The sequence below is a fragment of the Pelobates fuscus genome, chromosome 6, assembly GCF_036172605.1.
Source record: "Pelobates fuscus isolate aPelFus1 chromosome 6, aPelFus1.pri, whole genome shotgun sequence".
Classification (NCBI taxonomy): Eukaryota; Metazoa; Chordata; class Amphibia; order Anura; family Pelobatidae; genus Pelobates; species Pelobates fuscus.
The window spans coordinates 231,051,627-231,075,401 of NC_086322.1; the positions used below are offsets into that span (position 1 = coordinate 231,051,627).

Below are 23,775 nucleotides of genomic sequence, written 5' to 3' on the forward strand. Positions count from 1 at the left end.
ATGTTTGCCAAGTTTCAGCCAGAAGATGAGCCATGACATTATGTGACAATCCTCTGGGTTCCAAGGGGCACGTGGCATCCACCATCTTATGTATGATTGTGTATTTGTGTTGCACAGACATTAAGAAAGCCGCAAAGTCACCAGTAATGCTTGAGAAGATAAACTGCCTTTTGAACGCATGAGGTGGCAAACTGAATGTGACGTAGCATCTTACGCTGCCTGGGAGAATCTTTAAAAGTTGGCTGCTTTGGCACTACATCTGAAATTCACTTTGGATTCCCAACAATTTTCACTTTGGTAAATAACACTGTACCTTAGTAATTTTAATGAATTGATTAAATAGGAAGAAAACCTTAATACTCGCCAGAAAATGACAAGACCTCAAGTGCACATATAATAAAAAGACAAGCTTTTGTTTTTTTGAAACAAATATTGTTATAATTACTATTGAGACAGGCTGTCACTCTTGGTAATTACAGATAGGGATAGGCATAATGCTATCCTAGACTTAAGATAGGGCCAGGGACTAATTAAAAGTATTTCGAAATATTGGGCAGACTAGATGGGTCAAATGGTTCTTATCTGCCGTCACATTCTATGTTTTCTATAGTATTATAATTTAAAAAAAAAAAAAAATTTATTCTTTATTTTATTGTGCAGATTCAACATAAATGTCCACATTGCCATAACAGCTTATGCAGGCATACTTAGCAACATATTCCAACACAGTAGCGGCATTCATATACACAGCACTTTTTATATGTTAATTATATAGTTGTGGTGTCGGCTAGTACTCCGGGCATGTCCAAGACCTGATGGAGTCTGTGAGTGTGCTGTCTTTGGGTGTGTCTTTGGACATGTGTTGTTTCTTATAGGTCTGTAACGAGACCAGCTATGGAGGCGTATTTTGGTATGTGTGGTGTGGGGTCTCCCTGGCATGACTCTGTCTAATCCCCGGTGTGTGAGGATTAGCCCTAGATTGGTGTGTGTCCTTCATGCGAGGTATAGTATTATCTTTATAGTCATATAGTGTAACATTCTTTGGTTTAAAACTGTAGCTAGTTGTTTTATTTTGAAAGCACTGATATGTTTCCATAGAACTTGGTCATTAGCAATTGTTTTAGTTCTGTAGCGCTCCACCTTCTGGCTTATTGTACCTTCAGTCTCAAACCCTTTTTAATGAATCACTGAATTGTGTGACCTCTCTCTTTCCATCTCACTCACTCCTGAAGCAATCATCAAAGGCTGCAGTAATTAATACAAGGAATAATCATGCAAATCGTGACAATATGGATGCCCCCTCTGAAGTTGCATTTTTATGTGTTTAATATATATGGAAGTATACTGAAACCCAACTACCTTGTGCTTTATTAATCTATTATTTATGTTTATAGTGTCTTTCATGCTGCAAATAAAGCATTCCCCTGGAAATCACTCCACAGGGGAGTAATATTTCTTAGACAGAATCAAGAACAATGATTTCTAATGGATGAAGAATTGACATTTGACCATTGTTAACATTTTATTTTATGTTTATAGTTTGCAGTTACTCTAATTTACTTGTAGTGCCTGGATTGCTACATTGTATATTGGTAAAAATGTATAATCCTATTTCGTAGACCGCTATAAGGGATCAGTCAAACCATGATGAATATCGAACTGGAAAATGTAAGCAAATAATATTGCACTGTTTTCCATGATTGATTTCCGTTTATTTATATATGGTCACTATGCACTTCAGTTGGCCGATCCAAATCTTTAGTTCCGTGCCCCCTTTTCACTCAGGCCTTTTTTACCCCCGCTGTATATGTGTATATATATATATATACCTTACCTGCCCAATCTCTTATTTAATCTTGGGAATATTTGTTAAATTCTTTCCCATATCCTATAACTAAATGTCAGTTTGTGGTTTGTAATCTCCACCTCTCTCTAAACTGAATGTATCTGTTATAAAGCTACTAAAACTCCTATCTTTAGCCTATTTTTTTTTTAAATGTCAAAAGTAATTCAGTAACAACAGATACATAGGTATTGTGAATTTTAAACAATAGCCAAAGTTAATTTAAACCTTTTACCATCTCCCTGTCCTCGCACTGACGTTTTATGAGTTGCCTCTGTTTTGTAGGACTCATATTAAAACCCCTGTACCCTACACATACTGACCAAGTTATTGAGGTAGCTTTGTACCTCACTGAACTCCAAGCCTAAAACTGTACTGTAATGTCCATTCTATCACTGTACCTCTAGCAGAGGTTTCCTGGTCTGTGGAATCCACAACATTTGAAGTGGAAGACTCCAAACTTAAAGGGACACTCCGGGCAGCTAAACAGGTTAAGCTTAAATTAAAGCTAATAAGCTCTAAATACCTTTTAATTCTGTGTAGTTTTCCTGCAGTGCTTTAAAATGTTTTGCTGATTTAAAGGACCACTATAGTGCCAGGAAAACAAACTCGTTTTCCTGGCACTATAATGCCCTGAGGGTGCCCCCACCCTCATGGCCCCCCTCCCGCCGGGCTGAAGTTGGAGGAAGGGGTTACCTTCCTCCACTTACCTTTCTCCAGTGCCGGGCTCCCTCGGCGCTGGGGACTCTCCTCCTCCTTTGGCCGCATCAGCTGAATGCGCATGCGAGGCAAGAGCCACGCGCACATTTAGTCAGTCCATAGGAAAGCATTATCAATGCTTTCCTATGGACGCTGGCGTCTTTTCACTGTGAAAATCATAGTGAAAAGCGCAGAAGTGCCTCTAGTGGCTGTCAGTGAGACAGCCACTGGAGGCTGGATAAACCCTAATGTAAACATAGCAATTTCTCTGAAACTGCTATGTTTACAGCAGGCAGGGTTAACCCTAGAGGGACCTGGCACCCAGACCACTTCATTAAGCTGAAGTAGTATGGGTGCCTATAGTGGTCCTTTAAGCAGTGTAACACAGCCTCCTTAGCCACCTCCCTCTCACATTTCAACATGTTCCAGATTCCCACTCTCTGAAAGAAACGTACCTTGTGCAGCCAATGAAAATAGAGGCATGTCTTATCTAGTGTAAAGAATGTTCACAGCACATACAGCACTGCAGCTAGAGCCCATATGTGCTCCTCTGCCTTCCTCCTAGTAATGCAAGTAATACATTCTCCTCTAGTCCCTATCAGCCAACCTCCCTACCCAGTGTTAGCCCCTTCCCTGCCAGCCAACCTCACTACCCAGTGTTAAAGGGACACTATAGTCACCAGTGCAACTACATGTATTCCTGACCCTATAGTGTTAACACCACCATCTAGCCCCCCTGGGCCCCTCATGCCTCCGTAAATATAGTAAAAATCTTACTGTATTCAAGCCAGAAGCAGTAACTCTGCATGCCGTTTGCCTAAAAAAAAAAAAGTCTTCTGACATCATCAGAAGTGGTAGCCTGATCCAATCACAGTGCTTTCCCATAGGATTGTCTGAGACTAACAAAGAGGCAGATCAGGGGCAGAGCCAGCACAATTCAAACACAGCCCTGGCCAATCAGCATTTCCTCATAGAGATCAATTAATTCAATGAATCTCTGAGGAAAGTTCAGTGTCTGCATGCAGTGGGAGGAGACACAGTGCTGCCCTGTGCTCTGCTGACAGCAGATCTGAGTGGATTGAGGAGTTTTATCCCTCAATCAACTCTGAAGTCCCTCTGGTTCACTCTGAGTGACTGCAACTGGAGGTGTTCCTAGCTTTCAATGTAATCACTGCATTTTCTCAGAAAATATAGTGTTTACATGAGAGAGGCTGCAGGGAGCTATAGTTCTTACCTGAACAACCTCATTAAGCTGAAGTTGTTCAGGTGACTATAGTGTCCCTTTAACCCCTTCCCTGCCAGTCAACCTCCGATGCATTTTTGTCTTTATCTATACAGTTCCTTTAACAACTTACTTGCTGTGTTACATATTGGACTGAAATGTTTTCTCAATCTAAATTTCATGCCTCAATATAGTTACCTTTGTCCCTTACCTTTTTCTAGAGATGACACTGCGTTAAATTATTTCATATTTTATATTTTATATTCATAGTCTGAATTCTGAGTTTTTATACTTATCATGTTCTAGACCAGGGGTAGGCAACCTTTTAGCAGCACTGTGCCGATATAGGAATGTGATGTCCCGTAGCGTGCCGGTCTTATTTTTTTTTTTTAATTGTGGTGTGTATGCTGCCGTATTCTGCTTATGTTATTTTTACTGTAATTGCTTTGTATCGTTGTATTTGTGCGTATATGCAGGGCCGTCTTTAATAGTAACTGGACCCTGGGCAAAGCATTTGCTTGGGGCCCCCTGGACCCTGTACCCCTTCCCCAGGCATGCAATCACGTCCTCCACCTCAACGCAGTGGCGGACCTAAAGTAGAGAGGTGCAAGAATTTTGGGGGGTCTCCCTGTTGCCTGGGTGATTAAAAAGGGTAGATCCCCATCTGTCGTGCAACTCCAGAAATGCATTGACAGCTGGGGCTCTATCATTTACCCATGTTTGCAGGTCTGTATTTAGCACTAAGCAGTTTGTGTGTGTTTTAATGTAAACAGGTTTTTGTATGGAATATGTTTGTATGTGGTGCTGGCGTGATTGCAAGCATGTGTTTGTACGTAGTGTTATTATTTGAATGCAGGGGTGTATTTGTGTGTAGTGTTAGTGTGTGAATGCTGAGATGTATGCACATATACACACACACACAGATATATACACACTGAAATTTGCCCACACACAGATACACACACACACACACACACACACAGACATACTGACACACACAGAGACATGCTGACATGCACAAAGATATACTGACACACACAAATACATACTGACACATACTGACACACACACATGCGGACACACACACAGATATACTGACACACAGACATACTGACACATACTGACACACAAACATACTGACACACAAACATACTGACACACACAGATGACACACACAGATGACACACACACACTGACAGACATACTGACACAGACATAAACTTTAAAACCCACCCTCCAGTTTCCTACCTTTCCTGCTGGTGGCTGAAGGTGTTGGGAGTTGGGGTCTAGCGCTCTTGGCCAGCCCCCCTCCAATCTGCCTACTCTTCTTTCCTGCGCGCTCCTCTCTTTGTGGGAGGAAGTGATGCGTGGCCGTCACTTCCTCCCAGCCTGCTGCCGAAAAGCAAAGGGCCTGCTTGCGCTGTTAAAGTGCCTCAGCGTGCAACCGGGCCCCTGCTGACAGAAGCCCACCGGGTGGTCCTTTGTGCATGAGCCACCCGGTGGGCCTCCTTAGTGTGCGGATTACCGGCCAGAGGGTTAGAAATAGTTGAGGCCAGCAGAGCTCACGGAGCAGCTGGCCAGTTTGCCCCGCGTTAAAGACGGCCCTGCGTATATGAGCTATTATATTGTATATGTTCATGAGTAGTTTATGGTATTGTGCATGATACATATAAATGCGGGCTGTGTATGGGGGCTGCTTGTGGAATTGTGTGAGTGGGGATGGATATGTCACAGTGTGTGTTTGGTAGTGTGTGGGGGCTGTTTGGGGTATTGCATGTGGGGTTGTGTGCATGTATGTGGATTGTTAGTGGTGTTTCGTTTGTGCGGATTGTGTGTATGTTTGTGTGTGGGCTGTACGTATTATTTGTATGAGGGGAGGGTTATTCTGCATTTCTGTGTATATCTAGCAGTGTGGGTGGCTTCCAGTGGAGACTAGGCCGGCCAGGTACATGTCAAGGACAGGAGCTGCAACAGCAACTGCGAGCTGCTCTACTACAGTGTGGATTCCCATTCACAAGTGCTGGGAGGAGGTGATCTGAGGTCACTTCCTCTATGTGCTGCAATGCATAAACTGAGGATTGTCCTTCACCACCTTTTCGGATTAGCAGATATCTGAAGTTTTACTGGGACTCCTGATAGGCCAGAGCCTGTTTGGCTCTGGCAGCCTTGAGTGCCGTGCAAAGACACCTCGAGTGCCGTGCACGGCACTAGTGCCGTAGGTTGCCTACCCCTGTTCTAGACCGTTAGGAAAAAAAACCACAAGCACGTATAGACAGAATGAGGATCAATTTATTTTGCAAAGCATAAATCTGCATTAAGTTGGATATTTCATTGTGTGAAATCCTAGCATGAATGTATGTTAAAATGCTATATGAATAGAACATTCTGCCTCTTCATGTATGAAGGAAAACAGAATGGCTCAACCCTATAGTTTACCGTATATAATCGAGTATAAGCCGAGTTTTTCAGCACATTTTTTGTGCTGAAAAACCCCAACTCGGCTTATACTCGAGTCAATAGTCTGTATTATGGCAATTTGCATTGCCATAATACAGACTGGGGGCTGTGGGGGCTGTCAGAGCTGTAACTTACCTCTCCTGCAGCTCCAGTCAGCTCCCTCCTCCTCCGCGCCGTCCGTTCAGCACCTCGGTCAGCTCCCAGTGTAAGTCTCGCGAGAGCCGCGGCTCTCGCGAGACTTAGAGTGGGAGCTGACAGAAGAGCTGAACGGACGGCGCGGAGGAGAAGGGAGCTGACAGGAGCTGCAGGAGAGGTAAGTTACAGCTCTGACAGCCCCCACAGCCCCCCCCCCCCCAATGAACTGCCAATGCTGGACCACCAGGGAAGGAGAGCCCCCCTCCCTGCCATATATCAAGCAGGGAGGGGGGACGAAAAAAATATATATTAATAATAATAATAATTAAATAAAATAATAATAAAAAATAATAATAATGAAATTAAATAAAAAATAATTATAAATAATAATAATAAAAAAAATTAAAAAAAAATTGCCCACCCCCCACCAAGGCTCTGCAACACACACACACACACACACACTGCACTCATACACGCACTGCACTCATACATACATAGTGCATTCATACACACACACTGCACTCATACATACACACTGCACTCATACATACACACTGCACTCATACATACACACTGCACTCATACATACACACTGCACTCATACATACACACTGCACTCATACATACACACTGCACTCATACACACACTGCACTCATACACACACACACTGCACTCATACACACACACACTGCACTCATACACACACTGCACTCATACACACACTGCACTCATACACACACTGCACTCATACACACACTGCACTCATACACACACACTGCATTCATACACACACACTGCATTCATACACACACACTGCATTCATACACACACGCTGCATTCATACACACACGCTGCATTCATACACACACGCTGCATTCATACACACACGCTGCACTCATACACACACGCTGCACTCATACACACACGCTGCACTCATACACACACGCTGCACTCATACACACTCATTGCATTCATTATACACACACTGTAAATAAATATTCAATTAATATATTTTTTTAGGATCTAATTTTATTTAGAAATTTACCAGTAGCTGTTGCATTTCCCACCCTAGTCTTATACTCGAGTCAATAAGTTTTCCCAGTTTTTTTGGGTAAAATTAGGGGCCTCGGCTTATATTCGGGTCGGCTTATACTCGAGTATATACGGTAGCTTATAACATTCAGATATGGCTACTGCACCACTCACAAAGTAAGAATATTTTCTAGCTTGTAGGGATTTTTTTCTCTGTGTTTCTATAATTAAGTACTGAATAAATATACATTTCCCAACATAGTATGCGTAATATATATATATATTATCCAATATGCTTGCACTCCTGGTGAAAACTGCTGCTATTGCCCGGTGCTGATCCAGCAAAATTAGTAGAAATCCAAATAAACGGAGAGCACTCCAGGGTCTTTATAATATATAACATATAACTTTTAATTCATCAAAAAATGATAAAATAATATCAACGTTTCGTCTCACATCTGGAGCCTTCTTCATATTTGTCATCCTGAAGAAGGCTCCAGATGTGAGCCGAAACGTTGATATTATTTTATCATTTTTTGATGAATTAAAAGGTATATTTTAACTATGTTATAAAGACCCTGGAGTGCTCTCTGTTTATTTGGATATATATATATATATATATATATATATATGTGTGTGAGTGTGTATGCATGTGTGTTTGTATGTCATCAAGAACATGCATTGTACAGGCCTAAAAAAACATTGAAGAGGCTCTGTATGCAGTGGTCCATGTTTTTCTCTTCCCAAAATCCAATCAATATTGGTTTACAAGCCAGTCTTAGTTCATAATTGTTTAATGAAAGTGGGAGGTAGTTTCTACAGGGAATTCCAGGGACCTGATACGTTCATGTCATGTTTATGAATGACACTTGATTTCTCAGTCCCTTCCCCCACTACCCTGCTTGTGACAAATCCACTGCTTCTTATTCCTGTAATAATCTCCCGGTGTTATTCGAGACATCTATTACTCAATGTTGGACCCTTTAAGAAAGAAAGAAGAAAGCGTGATCGCTGCCCATTAATGTATCATGAGAGACTGAGCTCTTCCTGTTTGGTCCTTTGCACATCACACAACTGCACACCCTCTCCTTCTCTCACTCTCTTTCTCTCTCACTCCCTCTCTCCCTGTGTCTGAATCTCCCTCTCCTGCATCCACACACCTCCCACCTCAATGCTTGGCTGGGCCTGATCGACGCGGAAGAAGAGCTTAAAAGAGAAGAAAGAAAAGAACATGGGAAACACACCTTCTCAAGGCATGTCACCCCCAAATTGTGCATCCATTCTTAAGTAGCAGGTATCTCTTTATTTGTGTGTTAAGCAGATGGGTAATAGAGGTGCGAAAGTGGGGTTTGTGATGCAGCAGACGCTGCATGTTAAATCCAGGCGAAGAGAAGATGCTGAGCTGTTTCCAGGCAGCCAGAACGTTTACAGAGGACCAGGAGGAGAGCGGCATTGAGAACAATAATAGATTAGGGCAGGATGGAGTTGTTTAGAAGATGCAGCTACTCTCTCACAAAGGGGATTGTAGCAAAAGCGAGATGCGAAAGGCAGCTCCCAGCAGCATGTGGTGAAAACAAGGTTTTCATGACTCAAGGGACCACACTGCTCCCTGCCCTGGAAACTGCACACAGATTAAATAAGAATATATATGTTTTGACATTAATATTTGTGAATGAGAATGTTTTGTATTCTCATGGTTTTGTTGTAACTAAGAAACCCGAGCTACAAGACAGTGTGCATTGGTTTAAGATGTGCGATCAATTATTTTATAAAATGTATATATTAATTGGTTTTGAAGAGGGTGTTTAAAACACTGGAGTGTGTATTTTGTTTTCACAAAAAAAATTATCTGTGCAAGTCAGATATACAAGATTATTGCAGTCTTTGGCCTTCTGTGACGGCTAGATACAGAATAACAGTAACATTTTATTGTCTTCAGACATGCATTGTGTGTTTTGAGGTTGGGAGTGAATTGATTATGTTATTATGCCGTTGGTGGTATTAATGTTTGTTGTATATTACGTTTTGGGAATTTGGATGTCTTGGAACCTTTATATCCACAACAAGTAAGAATCTAAATATTTCTGGAGAGGTAGGGAATAATAAAGGTTTTTGCCATTTTCTGTTTAAAAAAAAACAAAAAAAAAAACAACGGGTCTCCGTTAAATGTTTTGTGTAGGGAACGTTGGGATGGAGTGAGGTTTTCTTGCAGAGATGGAGGTTCTCTGCAGAAGTGAAATATTTCTATCGCCATAATCTTATCTGTATTGTGTGACCCACTTCAGTGTCACCTTGAAGAAGAAAAAAAAAAACTTCCCACCATTGTCTACATGTTTATTCATGTACACCATTGTCGATCTCTGCATATATACTATTAATACAGAATGTTGTGCTGTACAGGCCTACTGTGCCTGTATCTCCCTTGTGTACCTTAATTATTTTGGGAAAGTCATGCAGCAGCAAGTGGAGCCCTTTTTTTACAAGTTATAATATATATATAAACTCTTATGTCAATGGTATTGTTGTGTAAAGATCCGTTATAGAATCCCTTACAGGTGACCTATCAATATATTCTATTTTTGAGACTGCAGAGATATATAATCCTCAATATAAATACCAACAATCATTAGTAAATGGTATCACATCCTATAGATACTTTATAAGAATAAAATATCGAGGGGTGTGTATGTATGTAAATATGTATATTTGTTATATAAATGTGTGTGTGTGTATATATATATATATATATATATATATATATATATATAACACACATTGCGGTGATAGTTCACTAGTAAACAGGATTACATACACATCTGTATGCATACAATAAGTATATATAATGCTGAAGGACCTCTGAGAGTTTTTTTGAAACCAGAAACCTTTACTGTGCTTTATTTTGGTACTAAATAGCTGAAAGTTTTAATTTTAAACTCAGGGGAATAAACAAATCTTCACTCAGGGCCACACATTTTACACCGATTCATTTACTTCCTACATTGATCCTCCAGCTGTTAGATCTCCTGCTTGAACAGCACATTGAATTTGTCTACTGGAACATAGATGAGCAGTCAAGCCCACTCCTATTTATCATTGCTCACACTGCTCAACACTAAATTAGTCTCAATTGCATTGCTACATCATAAATTAGGTTGGAGAGAGAGATGCAGAGTTAAATAAGTTACATTTTGTTGAAGCTTTCCATGTATTCACATTTAATTAGCTACAGATTAGCAGATAATGAGGTTTTTGCAATAATATCTATAAAACCCAAATGTTTGCAAATGTCCATTGATTTCCTTGTTGCCACCAATAAGGGAAACTTCAACCAGCAACGCCTGTAGAGGAGAACTTTTACTGGTTAGTATTTTTTTTTCGCTCCCCTTTTTAAATAGTAGTATTATTTTATTTTATTATTTTTTAACCCCTTAAGGACCAAACTTCTGGAATAAAAGGGAATTATGACATGTCACACATGTCATGTGTCCTTAAGGGGTTAAACTTATTTTTAGTGCAATATGTGCAAAGGGTCGTCTACTGTGTAGAGTATTGATTTCCCTGGGTCAAAATGCAAATTTGGGGCCCTGAGACATTATTTTGTATCACTACATTTGCGACAGGCATTGGACATCCGCTGACCGCTCTTTGCGCTTAAAAACATTTGCACAGAATTGATCAAATCCAGACCGGAACTCTAGTTCTGGGCTGTCTGATGACCCCCAAAGAGGTGGAATTTAACCTCCAGCAGTGTTTCACAGTGGAATTTCGCACATACAGACTCCATGACCATTTTAAAATCACTGTTAATATTGCTTTAAATTCTATAACTAAACTAATTTTGCAAGTCAAAAGTGGATTGTCAAACTAATACCATGGGTATAGTTGGGATCCATGTTGAAGAAAGTCTAAGAAACACTGGCCCGCTGCGTGAAGTAAATATTTTTTATCAGGCTCAGTGAACATTTGCACCAAAAGTTCCTTGGTGTGACTTTATGTAGAATAGACATTTTACATCATGGTTTAATTTAACGCAGTAGTTATGTTATGTAGTGTCTCCGAAACCATGACCAAGCCATAATTTACCGACCACCTGGAATACAATTATGACCGCGCACATTAGAAGGAGCATGTAAAGTGAGCTATATAACGTATTTGACAAATTACCAGCAGGTGAATAGCTGAAGATACTACGACGTCTGTATTCAGGTGGTAAGGACATTCAGTGCAGTGTTTGCTTGTGTTTGATACATACATCCAACATATGGCTTCGTAAACAAAAACCGGAAAAAAATACTGAATAGGTTTCTAGCATGATATATAAATCTCGGTGTATTCTGAAAGTAAACAAGTAGGTTGCCCACAGATCAAGGATACAATTTAAAGATGTCTAAAATAGGCATACCACTATAAAGTACGCTTTTCTCGCTTTGCTGCAAGGTAAAGTATATGTATGTTAGAAATCCATGTACCATATGAACCTCTAGTGTACTATATTACAACCTGCATCGAGCAAAACCGAAGCATTTGTTATATGTTGGTTTTTGTAAGCTGAAAGAATGTTACGAAAATTGAGGGCAATGTTGCAAAGTTTGGGGGGAATGCAATACTGTTTTAACGTGTCAGCACTAATTGAAAGTAATGTCCACTTGAATGCTGGTGAGGGAGCTTATTTGATGACTGCTCCAACTGTAGTGAGTGGTCAAACCTTAGGATTGTAGATGTGAGTCCTGAAAGTGTCAGTTTAGACTTTCATCATTCAAGGTTGATAAAATGTGCAACATTGTCTTGGATAAGAAAGAATTAATGTTAAAGGGACACTATAGTCACCAGAACAACTACAGTGAGTCATTCACTTCAGGCTTTTTGCTGTAAACACTGTCTTTTCAGAGAAAATGCAGTGTTTACATTATAGCCTAGTGATAACTTCACTCGCCACTGCTCAGATGGCTGCTAGAGCTGCTTCCCATCTCAGTCTTGTCTAGTGTGCGTCACACCATATCAGTATCTCCTCCCTCTGCATGCAGACACTGAACTTTCCTCATAGAGATTTGTTGATTCAAATAATCTCTATGAGGAGTGCTGGCTCTGCCCCTGATCTGCCTCCTTCACAGTCTCTGCCAATCCTATGGGGAAGCATTGGTATTGGCTCAGAACAACACTTCTGATGATGTCAGCAGACAGCTTGCTGGTCTGAGGCAGACAGGGGCAGAGCCAGCAGCTTCAGGCTTGAATACAAGTAATATTTTATTATATTTAGGGAGGCAAGAGAGGGCCAGGGGGCATATATGGTGTCAGAAATATATGTTTGTGTTCCTGACCCTATAGTGCTTCTTTAAATTAGTTTTGCAAACTCTATCTAAAGAAAATGCATTTTGATGAGCCTATCATGCTGGTTCAAAACAGGAAGAAAACTGAAGTGTCTGGCAGATTCTTTCATTAGAAACCCAGCAAATATATGTATGATGGTCTGTAGTATGATTTGCCAAAGTGCTACAGGCAAAATAACTCAAGGGACAGCGAGCATACTATTCATTCATAGGGAGAATTCAGATAACCTAATCAAAACGTTTTTCAGATGAAAATGGCTATTAAAGGGATTCTGTAGTGCAGTGGTTCCCAAACTTTTTTAGGTTCAAAGCACCTTTAATATTTTAGTATTTTTCCAAGGCACCCCAAATCAAAATTTCTAGGTTGTATATCTGTACAGTGCTCCGGCGTTTACTGGCGCTATAGTGTAATGTACAGTGTTGGTGTTTAAAGGGGTGCTTGTACATAGTTATTGTGTTTTTTGTTTTTTTTTAATTCTTTATTTTTGTTGTGTTTCAGAATAATACAAATGATATCAGTAATCATGACATTGCTTAGTGACAGAAGTATCCAGTTTTACATGTCTCAAAGAGAAACTGTACATTTTTGTAAGGAAAACAATCAAATATCATACTGCTTAGGCGGTTAGTGAAAACTAAGTTGGCATAGAAGCGAGTCTATCTAGACATAAAAATTAATAATTAATAACGAGAAAATAGGTGTGAGACATTCTTAGTTGCGCATATCTAGTATTAATAAAGGGTAGGATATGTAAGGGGGCAAATTTGTTCGGATACGGCGTATCTGTTGTGGCGCGTCTAGGTACATCAGGCAAGGCATAGACATCAAGGCGTTATACAGTGAAACCGTCTGCCCGGCCATATTTACTAAGCAGGATGAGTAGCGGGTACTATGCGGGTGCCGGATCATTTAATTCTAGCAGGTTAGGCATGCATGGTGAATCCCCAGCCTGGTGCTGCCGGCCCATTTCACTGAAAATTAAAGAGCTTGGTAGCCAGTACAACCAAGGGAAAGGTTGTGCTGAGGACCTATCTGTTTGCGAGACTAGGAACTATTGGGATCATAATACAAGTAGCTACGTCTACGTGTCCGCATGTCTGGTAATTGTGCGGCATCCAAGCCACGGTGGGAGACATAAATCATGGGTTACCACTGATCTGATGACCCCTGGTTAACTGACAATATAGCGCTTCTAGTGTCGGGCCATCTTACAAAGGGGTGCTCCAGACAGTGGTGTATTCTGGTTTTGTGCTGCCCTAGGCAGGACAAAATCAGGCGCCCCCCTCCCCCCCGCGCCACCCCACCCAACCCTTCCCCCCGCCCCGCATTCTAAATACACACACATTCACTGACAGATACACACACTAACAGACACACTCACACACACTCACTCACTAGCAGACACACACACTCACAGACTAACAGACACTCTCACAGTCACAGACACTCTCACAGTCACAGACACTCTCACAGTCACAGACACTCTCACAGTCACAGACACTCTCACAGTCACAGACACTCTCACAGTCACAGACACTCTCACAGTCACAGACACTCTCACAGTCACAGACACTCTCACAGTCACAGACACTCTCACAGTCACAGACACTCTCACAGTCACAGACACTCTCACAGTCACAGACTCACTCTCGCAGACTCACTCTCGCAGACTCACTCTCGCAGACTCACTCTCACAGACTCACTCTCACAGACTCACTCTCACAGACTCAGACACTCACAGACTCAGACACTCACAGACTCAGACACTCACAGACTCACTCTCGCAGACTCACTCTCACACTCACAGACTCACTCTCACAGACTCACTCTCACAGACTCACTCTCACAGACTCACACTCACAGACTCACTCTCACACTCACAGACTCACTCTCACTCTCACACTCAGACTCACAGACTCACTCTCACAGACTCACCCACATTAAAAAAAAAATTTTAATTTATTTAAACACCCCCCCCAGCCTCCTTACCTTTGGGAATGCTGGGGGGGGGTGTCTCTGCAGAGGTGTGTTTCCCTGGTGGTCCAGTGGCTGCTGGGCGGCGCGGCCGGCGAGGGAGCACTTCCTCTGAGCTCTCTGCTCAGCTCCCTCGCGCGCCGCCCGCAGAGTGAGGCTGGGAGCCGGAATATGACGTCATATTCCGGCTCCGCCTTCCAGCCTCACTCTGCGGGCGGCGCGCGAGGGAGCTGAGCAGAGAGCTCAGAGGAAGTGCTCCCTCGCCGGCCGTGCCGCCCAGCAGCCACTGGACCACCAGGGAAACACACCTCTGGAAGTGCTCCCTCGCCGCCCGACCGCCCAGCATGTCAGTTAGCCGCGAGGCTAACAAGACATTTGCCCTGGGCATTTGGGGGCGGCGTTTTTTGCCGCCCCCTGGAAAATGCCGCCCAAGGCAAATGCCTTGTTTGCCTCGCGGCTAATACGCCCCTGGCTCCAGATGGAATGAGATACTATGTACAGTGTTTATTGGATCCAGTAGTGCCGTTTGGCTAACTCCCATTGAAATATCTTAACGAGGGATAATAGCCTAATGGGTGCATGTATCCGCTGGCGGTGGCCTATTGGGTCAGGCTGGAAGTCTCTGATGCCCAAGAAAGAATCGCCTATACCTTTCGCACCAAGACTCCCCTCCCTTAGCTGTATGCCCCATGTATATATAATATTAAAGTAAAATGCAAATAAAGGAAACATCATAAAGAAAATCATAATAATTTGTAAAGTAAGGAATGCAAAACTATAAAGTATAAAGTCCTGGCTCAGAGTCTCTATCTGCTGTCATTGCCTTAAATTCCCCATAGGTCTTTTGCAGCCGTGCAGCTGGTTTGCGGTAGGAGTCATAAGTTCCCTGCTCGTTTAGGTCTGTGGGGGGTTGTATGAGTGCTGTTTGCTCCTTTTCCTCTCAGCCTTGCCGACGCTTCCTCGGTTCTTGTCCTCCCGGTTCTCTGATTCCCCATCCATGGGTGTCTGCTGCTGTAACTGGAGGGTCTGGAGAAATCCTGCCGGGTCTTCGTCTGCAGACAACGTGAGTATTGAGTCCTTTTGTGGGACCACCAATGTGCCTGTTGCGCCCCACCGGTACCGGATTCCCTTGTCTCGCAGTTGTTGGGTGATCGGCGAGAGTTTCCTCCGCTCGAGCAGTGTAGTAAATGGGATGTCTGCGAAGACTCTTACTTGGTGGTTGTCCACGGTAACGGTGGGGGTTTTCCTGGAGTAGGCCATCATCGCCGTTTTAACTGCGACGTTTCGGGTAACGGCTATTATATCTCTTGAGGCATCCGCTGGGGCGGTCGGGGATTTCCGGATTCGAAACGCGGCCGTTATCGGCCTTGTGTCTCCATCAGGTTTTGCTCCCATAGCCGCTGCCACTTGGTTTGTGTAATCCAGTAGGGCCTCAGAGTCTATATCCTCAGGGGCTCCGCGTATGCGGACATTCCGTTTACGATGGCGTGTGTCCATCATTGTAACCGTGCGCTTGAGCCCCTGCAGCTGAAGTGTCAGTGCCTCTACCTGTCTTTTGGTGTCCGTCAGGGAGTTGTCTCTGTTACCCTCTCGGGTTTCAATTGCGTCCAGGCGCCCTTTCAGTCCAGCGACCTCCGTCTTTACGCCGGCCAGGTCAGATTTCCACATCTCTCGGAGATCGATGAGGAGCTTCTTGATGTCACCTTTAGTGGAGGGTGAGTCATCAGAGTCCGAGGTCTCCGACCCGTATAACGCGGGTGTCGGGGTTGCGGCCTGGGATTCCTCCCTCTCCACCGAGGAATCGGAATCACTGTCGCTATGGGGTCTGCTCGGCGCCATTTTGGCCTGCATAGCTGGTTGCGGCCTTGTAAAGGAGCGCCTAATGTCGGGCTGGTGGGAGCTCTCTGGGCGGGTGATTTTCTTATTTTTTTTCCCCATATCTCTGCAGGGGGTTTGGTGTTTGTTGCTGTTTGCTTTTCGGGTCTCGGTTCGGCTTTTTCGTGGCTTTTGGGTCGGTTTTGTATTCGTGAAGCAGGAGCTCCAAATAAACACGTCTGGTGTGCTGCTCTGCTGGCCGATATTAGTCCACAGTTATTGTGTTTTAATACAGGGGTGTGTTTGTATGTAATGATTGCGTTTGATTGCAGGGGTGTGTCTGAATGTTCACTTTTAAATGCAGATGTACATTTGTGTGAAGTGTTTGTGTGTGTGTATATATGTGTGTGTGTGTGTATGTGTGTATATATATAATATGTATATATATATATATATATATATATATACACTTTTTTAAATTAGTTTGAATGCAGGGGTGTGTTTGTATGTAATATTTGTGTTTGATTGCAGGAATGTGCTTGTATGCTGTGCTGGTGTTTGACATACATAGATACTTACACAGATATTCATGCACATAAATACACTGAAACATACACACAAATTCATATAGACACTGACACATACATACACACACATAGATACACTCCAACATATACATACATGCACCCTGACACACACAAACATTGACACATGCACCCTGACACACAGATGCACATACACCGAAGCACACTGACATATATACATATATATATATATATATATATATATATATATTTATATATATATATATACACACACACACACAGATGCACACCCTGACACACACACTCATACTCACACACATATACACGCACTCATACACACACACTCATACATACATACATACATACATACAAACATTCATACTCATACACACACTCATAAATACTCACACACACACACACACACACTCATACATACGCTCGTACTCACACGCATTCATAATCACTATTTGGGAACCACTGCTATAGTGTAAGGAAAACAAATATATATTCCTAACACTATAGAGCCCACTGGTCCCCTCCCTCACACACCCCTCTGACGGTCAGCCAAAGTGTTGAAAAAACAACAAAACTTTAGTAACTTAGCTGGTTCTCGCACCAATATCCCTCAGCGCTGGGTAAGTGCTCCAACTCCTCCGATGTCATCCGACAGGGGGGCTAATGCACATGTGCGGCAAATTAGGCCCTCCAAATAGGAAAGCATTGCCTCAGTGTTTTCCTATGCGGATTTAACTGACGCTGGATGTCCTCATGGAGAACAAAAGTCTGTTAGCAACCAGGAAGAGACACTAGTGGCTGTCTGATTGACAATCACTAGAGCCAGTCTCAGTCCTGCAATGTAATTATTGTAATTTCTCAAATTTCCTTAAAAACTCAAAAACAGATTTACAATGCAGGACCAAGTAGGACATGGACACTGCACCCAGACTATAGTGTCCATTTAACCAAAAAAAGTACTTTAACACTTTGGTTTTTGGTTGTTGAAATATCTTGATGGCAGGTGTCCCCCTTTAAAGAAATAAAAGAAAACTCTCCTTCCTATCTTTTGCTGCCATCAGCAGGCTCTCATTCTGGTTTACAGAGATCAACCCATAAAACACTGCAGGTAATTAGTGAATAGCTTTATGAAAAAAGTGATTTAGTAACAACCAGGACCGGACTGGGATAAAAATGTAGGCCCGGGCATTTTTCTATCACAGCGGCCCACTAAGAAGAGGGCAGAGAGGGTGTGTTTTGTCATCACTAACAACAAACACGTCCCCTCTCAAAGTGCAGGCCAGGGCAGACCATGCACAGAGCTCTGCTAAAGAGCTCTAGCATGAGAAAAAAGCCCTGTATTTGTTCTGCACAGTGCAAGCAAATTTAATAACATGCTTGCACTGTGTTTCCTTGCAACTTGTCTCTGGTGTCTCTATAAATGGATACCAGGATGCCATGGCAACGTTCCGGATCTCGCGAGAGGAGCCCGGTGGAGCTGCAAGATAGAGCTCCGCCGGGTCCTCTCCCTCCCAGACTACAGCTCCCAGCTGCAGGTCTATTTAAATGGGCCGGTGAGGGAGAGCTTCGATCTCCCCACCAGCCCGTCATGGAATTTATCGGGGCCGGCGCTAGGATAGTGCCGGCCCTGCATAGACCGGCAGGGGAGGTCCTGGGACTTTCCCCTGCCGGCCTCGGCCCGTGGCCGCTGCGGCCCAAAGGGCATTTGCCCAGTGTGCCCGATGGCCAGTCCGGGCCTGGTAACAACCCCTGGATGTTGGGCTAAGGTAACATCCCCAGGACGTACTTGAAAACCAGAGTAATTTGAATGTACCTTTCCTGGTTAAATACTTTGTTGTTATTATTATTATTATTTATTCCTCCATCAGCAATTCTACGCCTCACTTAGGATGGCACTTTAATAATTTTTATTTTTTATTTTTTTTAAATGATGAGGGAGACTGTCTGGAATTTTCGATCTAGACTATCAATGAGACCAGTCTTTAATCGTGGAAACATTTTATCCGTTCAAGCACAAGTGAGATAAATCTTGCTTGAGGTTCTGCCATGCATCTCAGTAGACCAGCCATATACTGTAGCTATTTTTACCATTCTAGAGGAAAGATGTCTTGGTTTCTTTCCATTGCCTGTAATCTTAATTACCTGGGAATGGGAATTGTCATATGACAAACTCTGAGAAGACAGGACCATATTTCCAGGTGAGGACACACGAAGGCCTCTCCTTACCACAATCCTTACTAACTTTAATCTACTGGAAAGTGATTGTAGGCTCCTTTTTAACTATAAGAAATTAACATATGTAGCGGTCTTTATTTTTCCATTTGTAGTTGCTGACAAAAATGGAACCTGGGCCCCCAATATTTTTATTTTTATTTTATTTTTATTTTTTGCCAGTGGTACTTTTTCATTAAAGATAAACTGATAGAAAATATTGTGTGAATCTTTCAAGTCTTCTCTTCTAGCCTTCTGTAAAGCCTCCAACACTATCTTAATCCTGTCTAAATCTACAAGATATGGGATTTCTGTCATTCACAGTGAGTCTGCGGCTCAGTGACTGATGGTAAGGAACTGTCCTAGCATCAGACTGTTCTTTCTTTTCTCCGTCAGCAAATATATACAAACAACATGATTCCACTGTGCAACAGGGTCGTAACTGATGCAAGTCTTGGGATCTGCTTGGAGATATGCTATCATAATACATCTTGATATTTGTCTCAATGGGGATGTGTCAAAATGTTATTGGAACAAAATGTGCAATGTCTGCTGTGCAAAGTTGTCATTTTTGTTCTTTAATATATTTGTAGTGTCATTTTGAGAATTGCTACATTGATATCTAAAACTGTATTCCCAAGACTATTTTACCAAGAAATGGCATAGTTTTGTAATCTCACTGATATTGAAGTTCCTTGATTAGATTCTCTAAATCAGTAAGTGGTTTCTGTGGTTACCAAATACACCTCAACATAGGCTATTATAAGTTTTTATGCCAGCACCTGAAACACTACAACATGGTCTATTTTCTCAAGGTATATGGTGTGTGAACAAACCTTTGTTTTTGTAACACTGTACAGTGAGAGTAGAAAGAATGTTGAGCTATGTATTTAGTAAATATCCACTAACCAGAAGTATGTTATTTTGCATTAAAAGGGAAACTATAGTGCTAGGAAAACAAGTATAGCTCCCTATGGTGCCCACCTCCCTTGCATCTCTCCCTCGTGGTGCTGAAGGGGTTAAAAATCCCTTTATCATTTACCTGATTCCAGCGCGGAGGGACTCAGCCGGCAGTGGGGACCTAATGTTGCCAGAGACACACTCGTATTAGGACTCCCCCCTAGGAATGCATTGTATAATGCTTTCCTATAGGGTTTTAAGCTGACACTGGATGTCCTCCTGGAAAACATGAGGACGTCCAGTGTCAGTTAGGTTACCTATCCATGCGGAGGTCCCAGCCACTAGAGGTAGAGTTAACCCAATAATTACAGTTGCAGGGTTAAGGGGCCTGGGACACCACTTCAATGAGCTATGGTGCCTATACTTAAGTCATAGAGACCACAGCTTTTGTAGTCATCCTAGGGTTCCTTCCAAAGTAGGAATGCTGTCATACTCCTAACCCTATCTTAAAACTGAGGCAGCATACACAATTAACATGGAGGTATAATTTCCACATGATCAGTGTGGCTACAGTGTAATTGGTCGCTTCATATAAACTTTCAGTTACATAACCACTACAATAAGCTATGGTGGTTATGGTTTTTAAAGTGGCCCCATTAATGTGTAGATACCCCTGCTGCAAGATCTGTGTGCACATCTTAAATTTACTGTGTGTGCACACGACTTCTTTGTCTATTAAATAATAATACGTAAAATGTTTTGTGAAGTTTATGGTAGTCATGTTTCCCCTTAAGCAACTTAATCGTCGGCTATATCACAAGTTTTTACTGTGGTCCTCCAGGTACTGGTGGATAACAACTCCCATAATCCTATGACAGCTACTGGCATATTGACATTATGAGATATGTAGTCCAAAAACATCTGGGGATCTGCATTTCAACACCGACAAGCTGTAGGACAAATGATATAATTCAGAAGTTCTAGATCTGCATATAACTGTGGTGATTACTGATATAAAACTGTGACTTGACAAGATGACTACATTTTTTAATCTTCTTGCAAATGACTCTTTCTGATTAGTTAGCAGGTAGCACTGGGCCATATAAACAGAACCATTTCATTTTCTAATCTTGTTGTTTGCGTTTTCTGCACCATAATCAAATCTTTCCTGTTGCAGACATGTAAAAAGCATATTCAGACTCTGTAATTTGGGATTGCATAGCTGTTATTAGAGAGCAATCTCTGCAAGTTGTGCAGCCCTGATTATTAATATTGTTATTATTTGGAAAGGGCCAGCATGTTCTGAGGCACTCTACAGAGGGACTGTTACGTTTCACTAAATAATTATCTCTTGAGGGAGCAGCTTTACTTAATAAACTATCCATTTGCTGACAAATTGAAAACAGTCTTTGAATCATACTTGAATTGTTATTGTTGTTTTTAATTATGATCAAAAAAATATGTCTGCCACCTATGCACATTGATAGAGAGACTGAAGGTTCTATAGCCTAATTAGCAAGTCCTAATAAAGGTATACTCAATTAGCAGTTCTCAACAATGCGTTCTCCTCCCCTCTTTAGTTTCCAAAGCCCTAATCACACTTTCATTACCACTTTACTTAACCTCTATGAACTCTCCTCAAGGTCGAGGTTGTGAGACAGCTTGTCCTTCCTCACAGTTATTAGAAAGGTCGCACAAATCCAATAAAACAGTGTATTAACAGACTGTCTGCAAAATCAGCACAATTCACGGGCAGCCACTCCCTAGGTCATAACCGTTAAACATGTTTCTGTATTCTAAGTGTAGGAGCATGGATTAAAGGGACATTACAAAGTTTTATGCTTGATAACAGGTGCTTGGTTTTTGGTTTGTTTTTTTGGCCTCCCACTTTTAAGAAGAGAATTGGTAAGACAACTAAAAGGATAAATATATCATACTGACTGTCACTTCCGCTGCACTGACCTAGTTAAAGTTTCTTATGTGGCGTTACTGCTCATAGCAAAGCATTGGATTCTGTGCTTTCCTATGAGAAGTATTGGATGCGTGCGCATTGCTCGTCGCGCATGCGCACCAGGTCCCAAATGCTACAAATGCCTCCTAAATGATGTCATGGGAGAAGTAGAGGTGAGCAGTGCTGAGGGAGTCTCGGCACTGGAAAAAAGGTGAATAAAACCCTTTATTCACCTTTTATTTGGAAAAGGTTTAAGACCCTGAGGCGGGCAGCAAATAATGGATTCACAAGGTGTGCTGATAGCAAGGCTCACATTTTCAACTTGCTCCCTTGCCTATAAGTAGAAATTGAGTTGTTGTAAGGGTTTTGATTTCCTGTTGTTGCAGATCATCAGAGGCTCTTGGGTAAGAAGAAAGCAGAGAGGTGTTCTTGCCCCTTACACCCTATTGGCAGTATGGAGTGCGTAGCTCTCAGTGGCTCATTCTGCATTGAAGCAGTACACCAACAGATTGTTTGGCTTCTGTACTGTATGATTCATCAGGAACTGTACAGTGATCGCTTCCACAAGAAGCACAGCTCTGGGCAGCAGCTCTCTGCTTGATAACAAAGATGATCCCCTACTCCCTGTCCAAAACAAAAATAAAAACAGACAGGGGCTTGTAAGAAAAGAGAAACAAAACACGGAGATGGTTGTTGGAAAGAAATAGGGAACATATGAAATTAATTGGGACCTAAATAAAGGGTGACGTTGGGAAAGTGAGATGAGATAGAAGTAGGGTGGGCTTGTGAGATGGAGAGGGACAGGGGGCATTTGTGATGGAGTTGGGATATGACGATAAAGGGGAAATATAACCTAGCACTATACGGCATTCTTCTTCATGTCCCTATTCCCTCATCTTCCAAATGTGACTCGCTCTCCGCATGTCACATTCCATCCCATGTTGCTTATGCTGTGGAGGTAGAGGAGAAGTGACATGACTAGGAGAAATACTGTGAAAATACACCCCTGCATTCTTACATACACACACACATATTTTCAATTTTATACATTGACCTTTGGCAAACTCCACAAAGCTAGATTTTCACAAACTGACCCTTCACTTTTTTATTAGTGCACTCACCTATTACTACATGCCAATACACTGACCTTTCACACGCATTGACACTCTTACATTCACACGCGTGCACACACTTTCCCTATACCTGTATATTGAGTATGCACATTATTTAAAAATTCCTCTGTGTGGCTTTTAAAACCACAATATATCTGTTGGTACACTTTTGGGAAAATAAATTGTGATTTAACCCACACACTGCAAAAATGACAACATATCTCTAGTCCTTGAGGTCCAAAATAGCCCTAATCATGAAAAGGTTAGGTAATTGTCATTGGTGCTGCTTTCAGCTGTGGTTGCGACCAGCCGCAAGACAGGAAAAATATTTCCTGCTTCTTGCTCTCCCGGCCACAACTGGGCAGAGTGGCTGTGTATCTGCTGAGCAGACCAGAGCAGCCACTCCCGCTTCCCTCCTGCTCGCAGTGCCAGAGGAGCATCTAGCCTGCATGAGCAGGGCTGGAACTTGAACTGGAGGACGGACAGCAAATTGTAAGGTAGGAGAAGAGGGGCTTAGGGGAGGGGGGGCAGTGTA

At 42.3% G+C, this 23,775-nt stretch overlaps 1 protein-coding gene across 10 annotated transcripts in view; it reads left to right on the forward strand.

Moving 5' to 3' along the window:
* Positions 1–8,433: 8,433 nt before the first annotated feature.
* The window catches only part of SRCIN1 (SRC kinase signaling inhibitor 1), a 506,902-nt gene continuing 491,560 nt past the window's right edge, over positions 8,434–23,775 (forward strand). For all 10 annotated transcript variants that reach the window (XM_063458818.1, XM_063458825.1, XM_063458827.1 and 7 more), the window contains exon 1: positions 8,434–8,642. In XM_063458818.1, coding sequence (XP_063314888.1) covers positions 8,621–8,642 — 22 coding nt within the window. In that variant the 5' untranslated portion in view covers positions 8,434–8,620. The remainder of the gene's footprint in view (positions 8,643–23,775) is intronic.